Source organism: Biomphalaria glabrata, chromosome 4 (genome assembly GCF_947242115.1).
Source record: "Biomphalaria glabrata chromosome 4, xgBioGlab47.1, whole genome shotgun sequence".
Classification (NCBI taxonomy): Eukaryota; Metazoa; Mollusca; class Gastropoda; family Planorbidae; genus Biomphalaria; species Biomphalaria glabrata.
The window spans coordinates 32,805,434-32,828,195 of NC_074714.1; the positions used below are offsets into that span (position 1 = coordinate 32,805,434).

At 36.7% G+C, this 22,762-nt stretch overlaps 1 protein-coding gene across 1 annotated transcript in view; it reads right to left on the reverse strand.

Moving 5' to 3' along the window:
* Positions 1-22,762, reverse strand: part of LOC106054075 (proton myo-inositol cotransporter-like) — a 144,582-nt gene that overhangs the window by 38,312 nt on the left and 83,508 nt on the right. Inside the window, exon 4 of the mRNA XM_056025222.1 lies at positions 400-559. Coding sequence (XP_055881197.1) covers positions 400-559 — 160 coding nt within the window. The remainder of the gene's footprint in view (positions 1-399; positions 560-22,762) is intronic.

Consider the following 22,762-nt stretch of genomic DNA (forward strand, 5'->3'; position numbering starts at 1 on the left):
CTTTAGTTCTTATCCAACCTACTATAGGGCTCTGAGACCTGGGCACTGTACAGAACGCAACTAAGGCTTCACGAACAATCTTATTACATGCGCCTCCAGCATGGGCTTACAATGTCAAGGCCGCTCTACACAGAACGATGTTCTGATGAATGTCGCGGTGTGGACAGTGCAGAGACAGCTTGGAAGGACACCTAATGTGTATGGGGTCGACAATAAAGACGATTTTTTTTACGAGGGTAAAGCAAGACAGCATAATAGAAGTACATCCTGGGAAACGCTCTAAAGACCACTTCTGGCTCTTGCCTTAACTGACATACAGAAGAACAGCTGGCCTTCGAAAGATACTGCTGGACATCACTACCAATATCTATAAGGGTCTATACATATTTTTAAACTGACCTCCATCCATCCTGAGCATCCACTCCAAATATCCCATCAACTACATTTGCCATGAACTGACCAAAGGCTACCATGGCTATATTTGTAGAGACCAGACTTCCTCTGGCATAGGTCGGGGAGCATTCAGCCAGGTACATTGGTATAGTCGTAGACGTCAATCCTGAAAATAAAGCAAAACCTTGTCATAAAATTCAAACTAAGTTAGTTTCTGTATGTCATTTGGGCTAACTTAGAAACTTTGTCTATAAAATGCAAACTTTTAAACTTTTGTTAATGTCACTTGGGCTAAACTAAACACTTTGTCATGTGACTCAAACTGGGGCTTACATTATAGTTTACACAATAACTATATGCAATCTTTTTCCACGCTTATACACACAAATATCAGAATTAGAAACCTAATGTATAAATCATGCTGAAATGAAGGCTAATGGACTGTAACCAATCAGTCTCGTGTGATCTGTTCTTCCATTCGAAAAGTCATAACGGTTGCCCTGATTATATTATATCTCGCAGACTAAAGTAGAAATGAATGTCTGACTCCGTTTTCTGTTACAGTGCAAGGGGGAGGGGGGCAAACCTTTCAAGTTTTCCATCCAGGTCAGAGACATATCTTTGACAAATTATCTAACATTAACATAGTCAGAAAGAGAAGTTTATTCTAGACCTAGATCTTATGTCCCACAGAAAGAGAAGTTTATTCTAGACCTAGATCTTATGTCCCACAGAAAGAGAAGTTTATTCTAGACCTAGATCTTATGTCCCACAGAAAGAGAAGTTTATTCTAGACCTAGATCTTATGTCCCACAGAAAGAGAAGTTTTTTCTAGACCTAGATCTTATGTCCAGCAGAAAGAGAAGTTTATTCTAGACCTAGATCTTATGTCCAGCAGAAAGAGAAGTTTATTCTAGACCTAGATCTTATGTCCAGCAGAAAGAGAAGTTTATTCTAGACCTAGATCTTATGTCCAGCAGAAAGAGAAGTTTATTCTAGACCTAGATCTTATGTCCAGCAGAAAGAGAAGTTTATTCTAGACCTAGATCTTATGTCCAGCAGAAAGAGAAGTTTATTCTAGACCTAGATCTTATGTCCAGCAGAAAGAGAAGTTTATTCCAGACCTAGATCTTATGTCCAGCAGAAAGAGAAGTTTATTCTAGACCTAGATCTTATGTCCAGCAGAAAGAGAAGTTTATTCCAGACCTGTATTTTGTCACCAGACGGTCACTTCACAACTCAATGTTTCACACTTCAATTGATTTTGTACAACTTGTAAGATGTTCACTTTTTAATTCTCTCAAATAAATGTTTTATGTATTTTTAGCAGGCCCCCGAAAGGAGAAAAGACGCTAATATTAGTTTTGTGCGGCCTGTCTGTCCGTCCGTCCCGTTCAGACCTCAGAAACTAGAAGAGAAAATGAAAATCGGACATCATGATATTTTTGATCATAACCCTCTAATTTTTTTAATCAATTATGCAAGCAGTTTTTTCATAAAAAATCACCATTTTTACAACTATTCACTATTAATAGCAATAAACACTGCAGGCTTTGTTTGTTTGTAAAATGTTTTACATAATTCGGATGTTCCTTCAGAGTTTACTTCCTAGTCCAAACCTCTCGCAGGACGACGGGGGATGGGAGCGGGCAGGGTTTGAACCCTCGATCGTCGATAAATCCGAACGACAGTCCAGCGCGCAAACCACACGACCAGGCAGCCATGGCGTAGGTCGTATGCACCAGTCTTTTTCTTGACGGAGGTTCAAATACTACGGCTTACTTCAAAAAAATTTAACGACGGAACGACAGAAAGTTAACTAAATGTTTGCATGTTTTTAAAAAAACAGTATATAGTACTTTTAATGACGACTTCATTATTTGTCTATTTTACTTCCCTGGTGTAACGAGACAGGTCTCAGCTGGTCAAGAACTTCCTCACTAAGTGTAAGGCACTTTGATTACTGACCAGGAAACGTGTGTCCGACGATAGGAAGGAAAAGGACTGCCGTAAAGACCGGTCATTTTGTCCGAATCAATAGTCCATTAGTGCTAACATCTGAGTGGATTATTTGTTGCTAAGAGCTCCTTCTAATGTTCACATTGAGAATTTCGCTGCCTCTCGACACAACAGCCCGTCACTAGCCCTTCACTAGACCCTTAGCAAAGTGTTTCATGAAACAGGAATCACAGATGTGTTTTTTTTTCAATTTTATATGAAACCAATGGGCTGTTTATTTAATTTATATGTTTTGAACTCATACCATTACAGGTTAAAAAGACAGTTTGCGTGGAAACATAAACTTTAAATCGGCCCCAGAAGTGGTTCACTGAGGCAGGTAAAAAGGCAGGTTTCAATATTTTCAGAAAGAATATCAGGGGCCGATTTTGAGTTTGTGTTTCTACACAAACTCTCTTTGTAACCTTGTTTATTATTTAGTTGGCGACAGTGATCTTTTACAAGAATGTTCTTGACACTGTGAACATTTCCAACTGAGTTATCACGTGATATAAATAAATTAATATACTCTTAGGCGCATTGCTTCTTGTCTACAAGGGCATTCAAAGATCTTTGATTGAGTATCATTTCTGAATTAAGTCTCAATATAGTCCATTTTAAATGACAATCAATTATAATGGTACAATTAACAAGTTGTGAGTGTGACGTAGTATCAGGGGACATGGTACAATTAACAAGTTGTGACATAATATCAGGGGATATGGTACAATTAACAAGTTGTGACATAGTAGTAGGGGACATGGTACAATTAACAAGTTGTGACATAGTAGTAGGGGACATGGTACAATTAACAAGTTGTGACATAGTAGTAGGGGACATGGTACAATTAACAAGTTGTGACATAGTAGTAGGGGACATGGTACAATTAACAAGTTGTGACATAGTAGTAGGGGATATGGTACAATTAACAAGTTTCCAACCGAATGGTCTCGGGTTCAAATCTTGGTGTAGACTGGGATTTTGAATTTTAGTGTGATTTTTAGGATGCCCACTAAATTCAAATAGGTATTTCACATGACTTGGGGAAAGTTGTGCTGGCCACATGACACCTTTGTTAGCCGTCGGCTGTAGAAACAGATGACTTTGACATTATCTGCTGCCCTGTAGATTGTAAGATCGGAAAGGAGCACTACTTTTTCTTGTTTACTAGTGACATATTAGTAGCTCTATTCCCTTGTAGGTTAAGTCCATGATTTCAGGAATATTGTGAAAACATGGGTTTGAGAATCCAACAGATGGACACCTGAGTGACCTGATACTACCTGATACTACCTGAGGATAGAAAACGTTACTCTTCTTTCTACTGGCCTCACAATCTCATGGCAAACATTGGACACAAAAAACAAAACGTCAAAAAAGTTTCTCGAGAACATCCCCGCTCTAGAAGCCACTTGAAGTCCACGTAAGGACCGACATCTGAATATTTCACAAATAGCTTGCGTGCGTAACGCCAGGAATTCAATGAACCTACCCAAAGGTCTACAGTTCTGCTTACTCGTGAGTAACGGCGTTACCAAATCAAACATAGCATTTTTTAATACATTAATCAATCAATTTATTTGTATTTAATTCACCATAATTTTTGCAAGGGAGGTAACCCGGAACATGATCAATTCTGTAGAAGTTAACATCACATTAAAAACAAAATTACATGATCGATTTGTGTTTATATTTTGCGTCATTAGTACGACAGGTTGCGTGGTTAGAGGTCAAGGGTCACAACCTGTCCCTGGAGGCATGTAAAGTCATTAAGACGTCTATGAGTAGAAGCCATAAAACACTTCCTTACCAAATGGAAGGACAACATCTGCTATAATGTTCTTTTTTTTTTTCATCACAAACGAGCTCATTGATTTCCGATTAATATGTGGGCGTCAACCTTCAGCCATTTCGTTATCTTGATGTTGTGTTTATCTAACTAGCACTGTGGCTATGGCAGGCTGGCTTTGTGGAATCTTTATGAGCGTTATTGGCGATTTAGAAAATGAATTGTACGGTTAGGGCTAGCCGTTTGCTTGGAAACTCGTGGTATTATTATATTATTATTTCAGACACCCCTGAGCTCTTGTATAGCATTAGAACAGATGTTGCAATGCATTTGGTTTAACAACAAACAAAATCTAAATGGCAGTGGTTCGTTTGATTTAACAAGAAACACAATCTAAATGGCAGTGGTTCGTTTGATTTAACAAGAAACACAATCTAAATGGCAGTGGTTCGTTTGATTTAACAAGAAACACGATTTAAATGACAGTGGTTCGTTTGATTCCAGCGTTGCCGAACTTACAGAGACCAATGCAGTCTCATATTAACATTGGCTCCTTAGACTTTATAAGTTCAGCTCACGTCTCAATGTGTAATATGTACTACATTAGTGCTTACACATTTTTCGAAAGTCCGAAATTTTTTTTATGCTTTTTTTTTTAGCTTAAAAGACTAGAAAATCAAATTTGTGAAGCCTCGACCCAATCTCCTTCACACCAGTGACCGCTCATTGTAATCACATAACAAAACACACACACACTCTCTAAACCATTTCCAGTAAGGGCTGAGAAAGAAATCCCATAATTCCTGTCACATATTCTCACACACAAACTGTGAGCGCAATTTGTGGATTATATTCGGAATCAGGGAGATAGGACGACTTCAAATAGAACTGCTTCTCTGGTGACTGGTTTCCTCTCTGTCTGTCTGTCTGCGTGTTGTCATTGAGACTTGAGACGCTTGTAAATTTAAGGACTACTCAGCAGAGTTAATGCCCATGTTTACACCTTAGTAAATGTCGTCCCGAATAAGTTGATTGTAATTAGAAAATCATAATCTTACTTTTAGTTTTGTGTCTTGTAATTAGAAAATCATAATCTTACTTTTAGTTTTGTGTCTTGTAATTAGAAAATCATAATCTTACTTTTAGTTTTGTGTCTTGTAATTAGAAAATCATAATCTTACTTTTAGTTTTGTGTCTTGTTATTAGAAAATCATAATCTTACTTTTAGTTTTGTGTCTTGAGGAAACAAAAAAACTTTTTACCATGAACTCGCATTTAAATATTTCATTAACTTAAAAAAAAAAAGAAGGTCTAACCATTGGAAAATATTTGAATGTTTTGTTTTAAAATATAGGCCAGTGCTAGTGCCAATCGAATGTGTAGGCTAGTGATAATGCTACTGATATACATATATTAGATTTATTTTGTGTGTGCTAATATTGATGTAAGAGGCCTGTTCAGACCTGACTGAGAGTTTCTAGAGTGCATATCGCAAATCGGTGACTAATTAGAGACACATTTATTTCTTCCAGCAAGACACATAAACAGTCAAACAGATTATAAAAATACCTGAAATCTGTTTGAAATAAAACTATCATCAAACATACAGGACATGAGAAGGGGCTGATGAACTAAAAGTGGCATTCTCTGTATCCCTAAAGCACATTGCGTCTGAATGACGTCATACAGTCCAGGAAGGTTGTACTGACAGATGGAGTGACTGTAACGCCACCCATTTCCATTTTAACGGCTTATCGACCCGTTTCTTTGAGTCCATAATCAACACGGGAACATTCACATTGCCACTACAACTTGCTGCCTTTTTTTTGTAATCCTAGGGAGACAAGATGGTTAGGAAACTAAACAGATGATACAAACGTTTGATTCTAAAACGTTTTGGTTCATAAGGTCATCTTAAGGTCATCTGAAGCAGGAATGTGTTGTCTGTAGCGGTGTAGCTATTCTAGAACTAGTGCCTAACACACTTGCGTGATACAAGTCTGTAAGAAGAGAGCACAGAATCTTGGATCATTCAATGGCACAGTTTGTTTTGTAATAAGAACAGGAACATATTTTTCTTTCCCAATAGAATACAACGACCTCAAGTTTTGTAACGACTAAAGACACAATGCTGCTCTAAGTGTTTATGTACAAACATTCCCAAACACAATGCTGCACTAAGTGTTCATGTACAAACATTCCCAAACACAATGCTGCACTAAGTGTCCATATACAAACATTCCCAAACACAATGCTGCACTAAGTGTTCATGTACAAACATTCCCAAACACAATGCTGCACTAAGTTTTGAAACATCCTCAAACCTTCTTCCCTTCCCTGTACAGTGTATGCATTTTCTAACATTTTAATACAACGTCGTTTTAATAAGATCCCAGTAACTTTATTAAGCTTTGTTTCATTACATTACACCCTTCTCGAATAGTTCGACCACACAGCGTTGTTAATAGCAACAAGCGACGCGTCTTTTCACATAAAAATAATTATTCACTTTCCTCAAGTAACATGAGAATCTTGTATTATTGCGCGATACTTTAACAACCAAGTGTTTGGTTTAGGATTATTCTCCACCCCAACCCCTCTTTTTTCCCAACAAAAAACAGGAAATACTATATACATTCAAAGACCGCATCACAAACGAGGACATTAAAAGCAAGATGAGAACGTCAATTGGGCCTCAGAGTTTTTTGACCAACTGGAACTGTGTGGCCATATTACAGTGTCCTAGGTGCCGGGAAAAGAAGAGGCAGACAGAGACAGCGCTTGGAAAGATAGAGGTAGACAGAGACAGCGCTTGGAAAGATAGAGGCAGACAGAGACAGCGCTTGGAAAGATAGAAGCAGACAGAGACAGCGATTGGAAAGATAGAAGCAGACAGAGACAGCGATTGGAAAGATAGAAGCAGACAGAGACAGCGATTGGAAAGATAGAGGCAGACAGAGACAGCGATTGGAAAGATAGAAGCAGACAGAGACAGCGATTGGAAAGATAGAAGCAGACAGAGACAGCGATTGGAAAGATAGAGGCAGACAGAGACAGCGCTTGGAAAGATAGAAGCAGACAGAGACAGCGATTGGAAAGATAGAAGCAGACAGAGACAGCGATTGGAAAGATAGAAGCAGACAGAGACAGCGATTGGAAAGATAGAGGCAGACAGAGACAGCGATTGGAAAGATAGAAGCAGACAGAGACAGCGATTGGAAAGATAGAAGCAGACAGAGACAGCGATTGGAAAGATAGAGGCAGACAGAGACAGCGATTGGAAAGATAGAGGCAGACAGAGACAGCGATTGGAAAGATAGAGGCAGACAGAGACAGCGATTGGAAAGATAGAGGCAGACAGAGACAGCGATTGGAAAGAGAACATGGACGGGCCTGTCTTTCAAAGAGATTCTATCAAAGACAAAAGAGAGGAATGGAGAAATATGGTTGACAGATCATGTGTGGTGCCCCAACGGTTCACCAGACCTTGGGTGTGAAGGTGAATGTGAATATATAACGTAAAATATTGAACAAATTATTCGGCAGACGAACTCAAATCTCGTTATGACCTTGTAGCACGGAGAATGTTTTGCAAACTCAACAGTCTCCTGCTCTGAAAACTCAAGGTCAAGTTTATTTCCTTTTCAACAGACTGTTTCGTCGTTGGACTAATGGTGAAGTCAATCCTGGCCCTAATTAGATCTAGATAACTCTGCTGGGGTGTCTAAACGAAGTTACTTCAGAACAGAGCGTTACCTTCAGAGTCTTGCACGAAAAGAGGTTTATCCTATTTGTAACCAGGAAAGTTTCACAATTTTACGGGCATTGGTTCCCCGTCATTTCATCGGCGCAAAGCAATTTTGGATGGTGTTTCGTGAAAGGCATGAGACTCTACAGTTCGTATTGTGTCCACACCAGTTGGTGTCAGAGATAAACCATGATGTCAATACAATCGATTTTCTTTGATCCGACCACATCATGGCGCAACCATTTTAACCCTAAACAACTGGCTGGTTCGACGTTCTCTTACACGTCCAAATAAGACGGTTATCTGAGTCACTTATTTCTAGTATGTTGGTTAGTTTCCTAAAAGATCATCTGTAAAGCCTCAATCTACAACTTAAATGTGTACAATACACATATATTCAACTTACATATATTCAACATAATTGTATGCAACATAAATGAATACAACTAAATTGTATAAAATAAACATGATTTTAAAATTCGTTTGATTTAGTGGTTCCATTCAAAAGATCATTCAAGTCCATCATTGTGTTATCAAAATGTGATGACGTGTTCATTCAATAGGGAAATATTTCACATTTACGACTTCGAATTTTCACGAGGAGCGGCTTGTTGATTAGCATAATAAATAGCGTCAGAGGGAAGTACGCGTCAAGGTTGGCAGACAATTGTAAACAGGAAGTTGTTTACATTCTAGAGGCTTCCAGTTGCTACAAAGAAGAGTCAGTTAATGAAAGAGGGATAATTCTTTCCTGCAGGAGAATATTCTTGAATTTTCGGTTTGAAAAACTATATATAGAGGAGACGAGTTTATTTCTGTGTCCAAACAAATCATTCTGAAGAGTCCTGTTCAATCCACTACTGTGAATTTATCATATTCAATTTGGATTATTATGTTTAGTGTTGCTTGATATAAAGAGTGTGTTCAATGTTTTCATGATTTCAACTTGAGGATTTAATTTTTAAAAAATTTCGTAAAGAAGAAGTATATCATCTCTTATCCTCTACATGGAAAATCTGCATACAATTGACATCAGCTCATCAGATTTCACTTTTAAAATTAGAAAAATACCTTTATCACTCAATTCCATTGAAAAACAGCGCAAGATAGATAGATAGATAGATAGATAGATAGATAGATAGATAGATAGATAGATAGATAGATAGATAGATAGATAGATAGATAGATAGATAGATAGATAGATAGATAGAGAGAGAGAGAGAGAGAGAGAGAGAGACGTACATAAAGACAGACAGAGAGATAAGACTACAAACTCAAACCAAGAGAATGACAGATGATTACATACATAGAGTCCGGCAGAAGGAAAAAGGAGCGGAGAGAAATCAAGGGCATAAATGTATATTTATGTGTGCTACTGTATACTTCGTTTGCTCATAGAATAGATTGTCAAGGGTAATGCACAATTATAAGACAAAGTTTCTCGAGGCTAAAAAAAGATTATTATTGTTGTTACGGTAAGAGCTGCCCTGTGTGCTCAGAGTTATCATTGGACGACTATTTTGTATGTATTTTGTTTACAAAAGAGTCTATGCAATCTTTCAAATAAGTAACAGATAGATTTTGAGAACATACAAACACGTAGGTGGTCAAAAAGGGTCAGCTGTTTTCGCATATTAATTTCGTTTCTGTTGTATTCTGCACCGTGATAATTACCTACTGTAGCTCACTGGCGGATCCAGAACTTTTGAGTGGGGGGGCGATTTTTTTCCAAACCCTAACCCTAAAGCCCAGTAAACCCTAACCCTATGCATAAACGTGCATATATATATATATATATATATGAGAATTTTAAAAAAGCAGCATTTCTAACCCTTTGGTGAAAAACAAAACAACTGGGGCATCGCTACAATTTTTCAAGTGGGGTTCGGGGCGAAGCCCCGACGACAAAAGCGTTTTCTTGCTTTTTTCACTGCAGAAAAGTATTCTCCTGACATTTACAGCTCATTATCCATCAGTGGAGTTCGGGGCGAAGCCCCGCCGCCAAAAGAGTTTTCTTGCATTCTTCACTGTAGAAATGCATTCTCCTGAAATCTACAACTCATTATTTATCAATGGAGTTCGGGGCGAAGCCCCGACGACAAAAGCGTTTTCTTGCTTTTTTCACTGCAGAAAAGTATACTCCTGACTTTTACAGCTCATTATCCATCAGTGGAGTTCGGCCGCCGCCAAAAGAGTTTTCTTGCATTCTTCACTGTAGAAACGCATTCTCCTGACATCTACAACTCATTATTCATCAATGGAGTTCGGGGCGAAGCCCCAACGACAAAAGCGTTTTCTTGCTTTTTTTCACTGCAGAAAAGTATTCTCCTGACATTTACAGCTCATTATCCATCAGTGGAGTTCGGGGCGAAGCCCCCCCCGCCAAAAGAGTTTTCTTGCATACTTCACAGAAGAAACGTATTCTCCTGACCTAAAACTCATTATTCATACTATTAAAAAAAGACCTTTTGAATAATGTACTTATAATATTCTAATATGAATTTATAGGCCCTTAATACATTGCAAAAGATCCGATTTGTTCCTTGAAAAGATAAGATACCCCACATATTTAGATTTTGGCTTTGAGGATCTCCGCCGAAAAAAAATTATTCGATAAATAATATTCAATAAAATCAAAGTATAAATTGTGAATTATAGTCCCAAATTTATTTAACTAGAAAAATATCGGATTGAGTAAAGGTTAGAAAAAGGCGACTATGAAAAAAACGATTTGGGTTTAGAACTCATCTCAATCGTGACTCTTATACTGAAAAATTTCGTTTGAATTCTAATTTTTTGAATGCAAAGTCTTTCTTAAAATAGTTATGATAAATTCATGTAAAATTACATAAACTCTGTCTGGAAATGGGAGGGGCGGTAGAGTGAAAACGATTAATCCTCGCTCCTTTAATAATTTCTGCTAAAGATTGCATTTGGCATTAAAGAATAGGGGTGTGGCGACTCGATGTAAGAATTTAATTTATAGTATATCTAAATTATATTAGTGACAGATGTTTTTATTTTGTAATTTCCTAACTGTAATATAAAAAGAAAAAGTATTGGTTTGTCCGATGGGGGAAAGGCGATTGCATGAATCGCCCCTCCCACCTGGTACAACCCTTTTTCATTTAAATTTTACTAATGTTAAAATTTGAGATTAGAGTGTGGTACGACATAATATACAATGAGTTCACATATCAATATGTAGTTTATATTATATAGATATTCAACTAATTTTGTTCACAATCTATGATTCTCCACAAAAATAGGACCGCCCCCCCCCACTCAGAGGGCTAGAGTGGGGAGGGCAGTACATGCAATTTCCCCCTCCCCCAACCTCACCGAAACGGCCAAGATACAAGAAGGCGAGCGACATAATATAAATCTATATATTAATTCAACTAATTTTGTTCACAAACTATGATTTCTCCATTAAAGTAGGACCGCCCCCCCCCCTCAAAAGGTTTAGGTGGGAAGGGCAGTAGAGATAAATTGGCAAACAGGGAACGACATAATACAAAGATCGGTTAAAATATCAATAACAAGTTTTAATCACATAGATATGTAATTGATTCTGTTAGCAAGCTGTGATTTCAACAAAGAAATTGGACCGCCCCCCCCACTCGAAAGTTTATGGGGGGGGGGCGGGATTGATACCATCGCCCCCTCCCGACCCCACCAAATCGGCCAACATACTAGAGGGGGGGCGAAATAATCTAAAAATAGGTTGAAATATAAATAATAAGTATATATTATTAACATAAGTAATGAATTCGTATACAAATTGTGTGAATTCTATACTAAAATTCGTCCGCCCCCCGTTCGGGGGGGGGGGTCGGCCGAGTGGGGGGGGGGGGGGCGATCGCCCCTACCGACCCCCCCCCCCTGGATCCGCCAGTGCTGTAGCTTTAACTGCCTTTTGCGATTGAAGAAAACTGGTTAAATGTATATGCATATAATTATACGTACTTAATTTTAAACAAATACTTCTCTACCAGACATTTTGCAGAACCATTATAAGTCTAAGACTTCCTTTGATTGAATTTCAACACATCAAAATGCTTTAGTCTCAAAAATAGGCCAGAGGCGGCATTGGCGAAAAGCAGGGTCCTAGGCAGGTGTCATAAGCTGAGCCTAAGCCAAAATGAAACCCAAAATATTATACTATGGATTTTCATTGTATCTGGCAAAGATGCCAGGAAGGCTACAAAAATATTGAGTAACAAGTTCTTGTTTAGGAGAACTGTTATCGAAGAGATCCGTCACATTGTATTTTAGTCTATAGCGTATGGGTACGGTACATAAAACAAAGCCCTACATATTTGTATAATGGGATGATGGTAACAACACAAAAATATCGCGGGGCCACCTCCGGCGCGAAGCCTTGGGCAGTTGACCCGGGCAGTTGACCCTGTTTGCTGCCTCTGAGAAGCCGTCACATTCTATCCGTTAACAGTGGAGTAGCAGGGGCAATTCAAGTTAAAAAATTCTTCTTCAACATTTCAAATTCAACTGCAATACATTCTGGTTATTGACAAATATCTCTAACGGATCATTCTTAGCTAAATAAGTTGTCTCTATCATGGAATTGTTATGTCCATTTTATGCCTTGCCCAGCGTGACCTGCCATTGACTCGAATTACGTCAGGGTCTCTTGTCGTGTGTGTTTAGGCTGGAGTGCACTCTCAGATCAGGACACATTATTGACTCGGAAATAAGATGTATTGATCTGCTAGCTCGGGGGGACCCGACATGCTGAGAGGAGGGAGGTCATAAGAGACAACGAAAGGGAGGTAAAGGAGGATATGTTTCATGTAAACACTCGCGCCCTCGACTTTAGGGGAAAGGGAAAAAAAGATTGGGGGGGGAGATAAGAAGACTACATGGAAAGAAGGAAGGAAAAGGAAATTGAATTATGAGAGAGCAAGAGATGAAAAGTGTGATGGTAGAGTGTGATGGTAGAGAGATGGTAGAGTGTGATGGTAGAGTGTGATGGTAGAGTGAGATGGTAGAGTGAGATGGTAGAGTGAGATGGTAGAGTGTGATAATAGAGAGATGGTAGAGTGTGATAATAGAGAGATGGTAGAGCGAGATGGTAGAGTGTGATAATAGAGAGATGGTAGAGCGAGATGGTAGAGTGTGATAGTAGAGTTATGGCAGAGCGAGATGGTAGAGTGTGATAATAGAGAGATGGTAGAGTGTGATAATAGAGAGATGGTAGAGCGAGATGGTAGAGTGTGATAATAGAGAGATGGTAGAGCGAGATGGTAGAGTGTGATAGTAGAGTTATGGCAGAGCGAGATGGTCGAGTGTGATAATAGAGAGATGGTAGAGCGAGATGGTAGAGTGTGATAATAGAGAGATGGCAGAGCGAGATGGTAGAGTGTGATAATAGAGAGATGGCAGAGCGAGAAGGTAGAGTGTGATAATAGAGAGATGGTAGAGCGAGATGGTAGAGTGTGATAATAGAGAGATGGTAGAGCGAGATGGTAGAGTGTGATAATAGAGAGATGGCAGAGCGTGATGGTAGAGTGTGATAATAGAGAGATGGTAGAGCGAGATGGTAGAGTGTGATAATAGAGAGATGGCAGAGCGAGATGGTAGAGTGTGATAATAGAGAGATGGCAGAGCGAGATGGTAGAGTGTGATAATAGAGAGATGGTAGAGCGAGATGGCAGAGTGTGATAATAGAGAGATGGCAGAGCGAGATGGCAGAGTGTGATAATAGAGAGATGGCAGAGCGAGATGGTAGAGTGTGATAATAGAGAGATGGTAGAGTGTGATAATAGAGAGATGGCAGAGCGAGATGGTAGAGTGTGATAATAGAGAGATGGTAAAGCGAGATGGTAGAGTGTGATAATAGAGAGATGGTAGAGTGTGATGGCTAGAGCTAGAAAGAGTTTTTCACAAAATTTACAAATGTTTGCTTCAACGATTGCTAAGAGCTGGAGTTCAATAAATTAAAAGATGCACACAATGTTTTTCTTGAATTTGTTTTTCACTAAGAGTAGGCCTCTTATAAAAAGAAACACTTTTTTTTGTAACTTTATATCATTTGGTAGATGTTTACAAATGTTCCAGAATCAAGATAGCATGTATATGAAACATATTCTAGGTGGTAATTATGCGTTAAGTTACATTATCATTGTTAATATCTAACTGTATGTCTGTTTATATGTTATGCAATTAACGTCTTATGCTATCGGTGTGTTTGTAATGATATAAAACGACTCACATTAGCGCTTCTAAATTGAAAAGTATGAACGTGACAGACGGGAAACATAAGAACAATAGCAGCATTTCCTTATAGAGCTCTGTAAAAATCTCTAGGAGAAAACATGCCTTTGTGTGTTCTCTTTACAGCTCGATACTTTTAAAACCATCCCATAATTTTCTTTACCTACGTCTTGTTTTTCCCCTTTCAAGCTGTATAGAGCCCTAAAGTTTGAGACATACCAAGAGAGTTCAAGTGCTGGCGTGTTATCTCGCGTGAGTGTCAGCTTCCATCTCCCAGCAGATATCAACTGCTCACGTAACTCTGAAGTCAATGACTTAATGGATACCCTCTTCAAATGCCCTCTGAAATCGCCATTCGTACCCCCCTCCACTTCCTTTTCCCTGTGTCTAGGCTTTCTTCCTGGATGAATAATGAGTCGGCGTAGAAGTATGAATATGGATGAGTACACCAAAGATTTCCTAGGGATTTCACCGAATTACGCATGCGCAAGGGCTTGGCCGTAGAGATTGCAAATGTCCGAGTTGGTAACCTATAAAGTAGACAGGAAGTGACGTGTTATGTCCGCCATAAGCACTATTGTCATTTTGTTGTCTTAAAGAAAGTATTTGAGAAGACTATTTTTACTTTTTCTGCGTTGAATTGATCTAAAATCTAAAACATGCAAGGTGACTTACAAAATCTCTTTCAGATCTGGCGATCTATGAAGCAGGTCATGTAAAGCTCACCTGTTTCTGTCTCCCAATGTTAACGAGGGTGTCACGTGGCCAGCACATCGACCAATAACTTGTACGTTTCCCAAACTATTGTCAGGCGCCCTAAAAAATCCCGAAAATTAAAACCCAGTCTTCACCGACCTTCGAACCCGAGACCCCCCTGTTTGAAAGCCAAGCGCTTTATCACTCAGCCACCATGGCCCCAAAGAAAATATAGTTTTCAAGTTTGACTCCATAAAAAACTTTTCCCAGTCAGTGTTACGTACATCTAATAAGCTACACAATAAACTCAAACCTTCAGAGCATCATTAATACAGTGATCAGGAAAAACAGGACATCAAATGTTTTGTCGAGAAACTAAGCAAGAAATGTGCTAAATGCTGGTCATAGTTAAGGAACTGAGTGACGAAATGTGCTAAATGCTGGTCATAGTTAAGGAACTGAGTGAAGAAATGTGCTAAATGTCATGTTCATAGTTGAGAAACTGGACAAAGAAATATGATACATTCTAGTTATATTGCCTTTTATTTTCCTATAGAAATAGGATGATTCTATGTTGTTTTGTTTTGTTTGTACAAATGTTTTACATGTTTCGGATGTTCCTTCAGAGTTGAAGATAGTTTACTTCCTAGTCCAAACCTCCCGCAGGACGACGGGGGATGGGAGCGGGCAGGGTTTGAACCCTCGACCGTCGATAAATCCGAACGACAGTCCAGCGCGCAAACCGCACGACCAGGCAGCCATCATTACTTGGTAAGTAATTGCAGAACTACTCCACTGGTAAGTAATTGCAGAACTACTCCACTGGTAAGTTTTATAAATCACTTTATTTGACTTTGAGTCTATGGCGTGGCCCAATCATAGTCCAATCATATACTGATAACAATGCATTAAAGAGTTTGAAAAGAAAAGAATAAATGTTCAAAATGTGGTACCGTAGAGCAGAATTGAATTGATGCACACGAAGAGAGAAAAAGATTTAAAAAAAATGATTCAATTAGAAATGAACTGAAGTTTCTAAAAGACTTAAAAGGTTTAATCTTTTAGTAAAGAGTTTACATTTTCTTTCCTAATACCCTGAAATATGAGAGGAAAACAATTTGAACAAAACACATGTTTTTGTTTTTAAAAAAAAGGCAGGAAAGAAAACGAACTCAAGAATTACACACCAACCATTCTCACTGCTGCTCTCTAAGTGACCCGGCAAGCTTTGCCCTTGTTACAACTGGACTCAACAGATCTCCGGACATTGTACTATCACAAGTCACGTGATTGTCTGTGAGGCTAAATCCCCTTTACGTAAGCATTCAACACATGTTTTAGCAAGCACACAAAAATACGAAAATAGTCAATATTGCTAGACGCGTTTTGTTTCTTCCTTCAAAACTAAATTTGGCCGGAAGTGTTTTTTCCTTATGTATCTTTTGCATTTTTCAGGTTTTTAAAAAAAATTAAACTGTCATTATTAGGCTGTGATTCTAAGTGTATATGATAGAGAGAAACAACTTAAACTGTCATTATTAGGCTGTGATTCTAAGTGTATATGATAGAGAGAAACAACTTAAACTGTCATTATTAGGCTGTGATTCTAAGTGTATATGATAGAGAGAAAAAACTTAAACTGTCATTATTAGGCTGTGATTCTAAGTGTATATGATAGAGAGAAACAACTTAAACTGTCATTATTAGGCTGTGATTCTAAGTGTATAGGATAGAGAGAAACAACTTAAACTGTCATTATTAGGCTGTGATTCTAAGTGTATAGGATAGAGAGAAACAAATTAAACTGTCATTATTAGGCTGTGATTCTAAGTGTATAGGATAGAGAAAAACAACTTAAACTGTCATTATTAGGCTGTGATTCTAAGTGTATAGGATAGAGAGAAACAACTTAAACTGTCATTATTAGGCTGTAATTCTAAGTGTATAGGATAGAGAGAAACAACTTAAACTGTCATTATTAGGCTGTGATTCTAAGTGTATATGATAGAGAGAAACAACTTAAACTGTCATTATTAGGCTGTGATTCTAAGTGTAGATGATGGAGAGAAACAACTTAAACTGTCATTATTAGGCTGTGATTCTAAGTGTATAGGATAGAGAGAAACAAATTAAACTGTCATTATTAGGCTGTGATTCTAAGTGTAGATGATAGAGAGAAACAACTTAAACTGTCATTATTAGGCTGTGATTCTAAGTGTATATGATAGAGAGAAACAACTTAAACTGTCATTATTAGGCTGTGATTCTAAGTGTAGATGATAGAGAGAAACAACTTAAACTGTCATTATTAGGCTGTGATTCTAAGTGTATAGGATAGAGAGAAACAACTTAAACTGTCATTATTAGGCTGTGATTCTAAGTGTATAGGATAGAGAGAAACAAATTAAACTGTCATTATTAGGCTGTGATTCTAAGTGTATAGGATAGAGAGAAACAACTTAAACTGTCATTATTAGGCTGTGATTCTAAGTGTATATGATAGAGAGAAACAACTTAAACTGTCATTATTAGGCTGTGATTCTAAGTGTATAGGATAGAGAGAAACAACTTAAACTGTCATTATTAGGCTGTGATTCTAAGTGTATATGATAGAGAGAAACAACTTAAACTGTCATTATTAGGCTGTGATTCTAAGTGTATATGATAGAGAGAAACAAATTAAAGTGTCATTATTAGGCTGTGATTCTAAGTGTATAGGATAGAGAGAAACAACTTAAACTGTCATTATTAGGCTGTGATTCTAAGTGTATAGGATAGAGAGAAACAACTTAAACTGTCATTATTAGGCTGTGATTCTAAGTGTATATGATAGAGAGAAACAACTTAAACTGTCATTATTAGGCTGTGATTCTAAGTGTATAGGATAGAGAGAAACAACTTAAACTGTCATTATTAGGCTGTGATTCTAAGTGTATATGATAGAGAGAAACAACTTAAACTGTCATTATTAGACTGTGATTCTAAGTGTAGATGATAGAGAGAAACAACTTAAACTGTCATTATTAGGCTGTGATTCTAAGTGTATAGGATAGAGAGAAACAACTTAAACTGTCATTATTAGGCTGTGATTCTAAGTGTATATGATAGAGAGAAACAACTTAAACTGTCATTATTAGGCTGTGATTCTAAGTGTAGATGATAGAGAGAAACAACTTAAACTGTCATTATTAGGCTGTGATTCTAAGTGTATAGGATAGAGAGAAACAACTTAAACTGTCATTATTAGGCTGTGATTCTAAGTGTATATGATAGAGAGAAACAACTTAAACTGTCATTATTAGGCTGTGATTCTAAGTGTATATGATAGAGAGAAACAACTTAAACTGTCATTATTAGGCTGTGATTCTAAGTGTATAGGATAGAGAGAAACAACTTAAACTGTCATTATTAGGCTGTGATTCTAAGTGTATAGGATAGAGAGAAACAACTTAAACTGTCATTATTAGGCTGTGATTCTAAGTGTATATGATAGAGAGAAACAACTTAAACTGTCATTATTAGGCTGTGATTCTAAGTGTATATGATAGAGAGAAACAACTTAAACTGTCATTATTAGGCTGTGATTCTAAGTGTATATGATAGAGAGAAACAACTTAAACTGTCATTATTAGGCTGTGATTCTAAGTGTATAGGATAGAGAGAAACATTTTAAACTGTCATTATTAGGCTGTGATTCTAAGTGTATAGGATAGAGAGAAACAAATTAAACTGTCATTATTAGGCTGTGATTCTAAGTGTATATGATAGAGATAAACAACTTAAACTGTCATTATTAGGCTGTGATTCTAAGTGTATAGGATAGAGAGAAACAACTTAAACTGTCATTATTAGGCTGTGATTCTAAGTGTATAGGATAGAGAGAAACAACTTAAACTGTCATTATTAGGCTGTGATTCTAAGTGTATATGATAGAGAGAAACAACTTAAACTGTCATTATTAGGCTGTGATTCTAAGTGTAGATGATAGAGAGAAACAACTTAAACTGTCATTATTAGGCTGTGATTCTAAGTGTATAGGATAGAGAGAAACAACTTAAACTGTCATTATTAGGCTGTGATTCTAAGTGTATAGGATAGAGAGAAACAAATTAAACTGTCATTATTAGGCTGTGATTCTAAGTGTATAGGATAGAGAGAAACAACTTAAACTGTCATTATTAGGCTGTGATTCTAAGTGTATATGATAGAGAGAAACAACTTAAACTGTCATTATTAGGCTGTGATTCTAAGTGTATAGGATAGAGAGAAACAACTTAAACTGTCATTATTAGGCTGTGATTCTAAGTGTATATGATAGAGAGAAACAACTTAAACTGTCATTATTAGGCTGTGATTCTAAGTGTATATGATAGAGAGAAACAAATTAAAGTGTCATTATTAGGCTGTGATTCTAAGTGTATAGGATAGAGAGAAACAACTTAAACTGTCATTATTAGGCTGTGATTCTAAGTGTATAGGATAGAGAGAAACAACTTAAACTGTCATTATTAGGCTGTGATTCTAAGTGTATATGATAGAGAGAAACAACTTAAACTGTCATTATTAGGCTGTGATTCTAAGTGTATAGGATAGAGAGAAACAACTTAAACTGTCATTATTAGGCTGTGATTCTAAGTGTATATGATAGAGAGAAACAACTTAAACTGTCATTATTAGGCTGTGATTCTAAGTGTAGATGATAGAGAGAAACAACTTAAACTGTCATTATTAGGCTGTGATTCTAAGTGTATAGGATAGAGAGAAACAACTTAAACTGTCATTATTAGGCTGTGATTCTAAGTGTATATGATAGAGAGAAACAACTTAAACTGTCATTATTAGGCTGTGATTCTAAGTGTAGATGATAGAGAGAAACAACTTAAACTGTCATTATTAGGCTGTGATTCTAAGTGTATAGGATAGAGAGAAACAACTTAAACTGTCATTATTAGGCTGTGATTCTAAGTGTATATGATAGAGAGAAACAACTTAAACTGTCATTATTAGGCTGTGATTCTAAGTGTATATGATAGAGAGAAACAACTTAAACTGTCATTATTAGGCTGTGATTCTAAGTGTATAGGATAGAGAGAAACAACTTAAACTGTCATTATTAGGCTGTGATTCTAAGTGTATAGGATAGAGAGAAACAACTTAAACTGTCATTATTAGGCTGTGATTCTAAGTGTATAGGATAGAGAGAAACAACTTAAACTGTCATTATTAGGCTGTGATTCTAAGTGTATAGGATAGAGAGAAACAACTTAAACTGTCATTATTAGGCTGTGATTCTAAGTGTATAGGATAGAGAGAAACAACTTAAACTGTCATTATTAGGCTGTGATTCTAAGTGTATAGGATAGAGAGAAACAACTTAAACTGTCATTATTAGGCTGTGATTCTAAGTGTATAGGATAGAGAGAAACAACTTAAACTGTCATTATTAGGCTGTGATTCTAAGTGTATAGGATAGAGAGAAACAACTTAAACTGTCATTATTAGGCTGTGATTCTAAGTGTATAGGATAGAGAGAAACAACTTAAACTGTCATTATTAGGCTGTGATTCTAAGTGTATAGGATAGAGAGAAACAACTTAAACTGTCATTATTAGGCTGTGATTCTAAGTGTAGATGATAGAGAGAAACAACTTAAACTGTCATTATTAGGCTGTGATTCTAAGTGTATAGGATAGAGAGAAACAACTTAAACTGTCATTATTAGGCTGTGATTCTAAGTGTAGATGATAGAGAGAAACAACTTAAACTGTCATTATTAGGCTGTGATTCTAAGTGTATAGGATAGAGAGAAACAACTTAAACTGTCATTATTAGGCTGTGAATCTAAGTGTATATGATAGAGAGAAACAACTTAAACTGTCATTATTAGGCTGTGATTCTAAGTGTATATGATAGAGAGAAACAACTTAAACTGTCATTATTAGGCTGTGATTCTAAGTGTATAGGATAGAGAGAAACAACTTAAACTGTCATTATTAGGCTGTGATTCTAAGTGTATAGGATAGAGAGAAACAACTTAAACTGTCATTATTAGGCTGTGATTCTAAGTGTATAGGATAGAGAGAAACAACTTAAACTGTCATTATTAGGCTGTGATTCTAAGTGTATAGGATAGAGAGAAACAACTTAAACTGTCATTATTAGGCTGTGATTCTAAGTGTATAGGATAGAGAGAAACAACTTAAACTGTCATTATTAGGCTGTGATTCTAAGTGTAGATGATAGAGAGAAACAACTTAAACTGTCATTATTAGGCTGTGATTCTAAGTGTATAGGATAGAGAGAAACAACTTAAACTGTCATTATTAGGCTGTGATTCTAAGTGTATATGATAGAGAGAAACAACTTAAACTGTCATTATTAGGCTGTGATTCTAAGTGTAGATGATAGAGAGAAACAACTTAAACTGTCATTATTAGGCTGTGATTCTAAGTGTATAGGATAGAGAGAAACAACTTAAACTGTCATTATTAGGCTGTGATTCTAAGTGTATAGGATAGAGAGAAACAAATTAAACTGTCATTATTAGGCTGTGATTCTAAGTGTATAGGATAGAGAGAAACAACTTAAACTGTCATTATTAGGCTGTGATTCTAAGTGTATATGATAGAGAGAAACAACTTAAACTGTCATTATTAGGCTGTGATTCTAAGTGTATAGGATAGAGAGAAACAACTTAAACTGTCATTATTAGGCTGTGATTCTAAGTGTATATGATAGAGAGAAACAACTTAAACTGTCATTATTAGGCTGTGATTCTAAGTGTATATGATAGAGAGAAACAAATTAAAGTGTCATTATTAGGCTGTGATTCTAAGTGTATAGGATAGAGAGAAACAACTTAAACTGTCATTATTAGGCTGTGATTCTAAGTGTATAGGATAGAGAGAAACAACTTAAACTGTCATTATTAGGCTGTGATTCTAAGTGTATATGATAGAGAGAAACAACTTAAACTGTCATTATTAGGCTGTGATTCTAAGTGTATAGGATAGAGAGAAACAACTTAAACTGTCATTATTAGGCTGTGATTCTAAGTGTATATGATAGAGAGAAACAACTTAAACTGTCATTATTAGGCTGTGATTCTAAGTGTAGATGATAGAGAGAAACAACTTAAACTGTCATTATTAGGCTGTGATTCTAAGTGTATAGGATAGAGAGAAACAACTTAAACTGTCATTATTAGGCTGTGATTCTAAGTGTATATGATAGAGAGAAACAACTTAAACTGTCATTATTAGGCTGTGATTCTAAGTGTAGATGATAGAGAGAAACAACTTAAACTGTCATTATTAGGCTGTGATTCTAAGTGTATAGGATAGAGAGAAACAACTTAAACTGTCATTATTAGGCTGTGATTCTAAGTGTATATGATAGAGAGAAACAACTTAAACTGTCATTATTAGGCTGTGATTCTAAGTGTATATGATAGAGAGAAACAACTTAAACTGTCATTATTAGGCTGTGATTCTAAGTGTATAGGATAGAGAGAAACAACTTAAACTGTCATTATTAGGCTGTGATTCTAAGTGTATAGGATAGAGAGAAACAACTTAAACTGTCATTATTAGGCTGTGATTCTAAGTGTATATGATAGAGAGAAACAACTTAAACTGTCATTATTAGGCTGTGATTCTAAGTGTATATGATAGAGAGAAACAACTTAAACTGTCATTATTAGGCTGTGATTCTAAGTGTATATGATAGAGAGAAACAACTTAAACTGTCATTATTAGGCTGTGATTCTAAGTGTATAGGATAGAGAGAAACATTTTAAACTGTCATTATTAGGCTGTGATTCTAAGTGTATAGGATAGAGAGAAACAAATTAAACTGTCATTATTAGGCTGTGATTCTAAGTGTATATGATAGAGATAAAC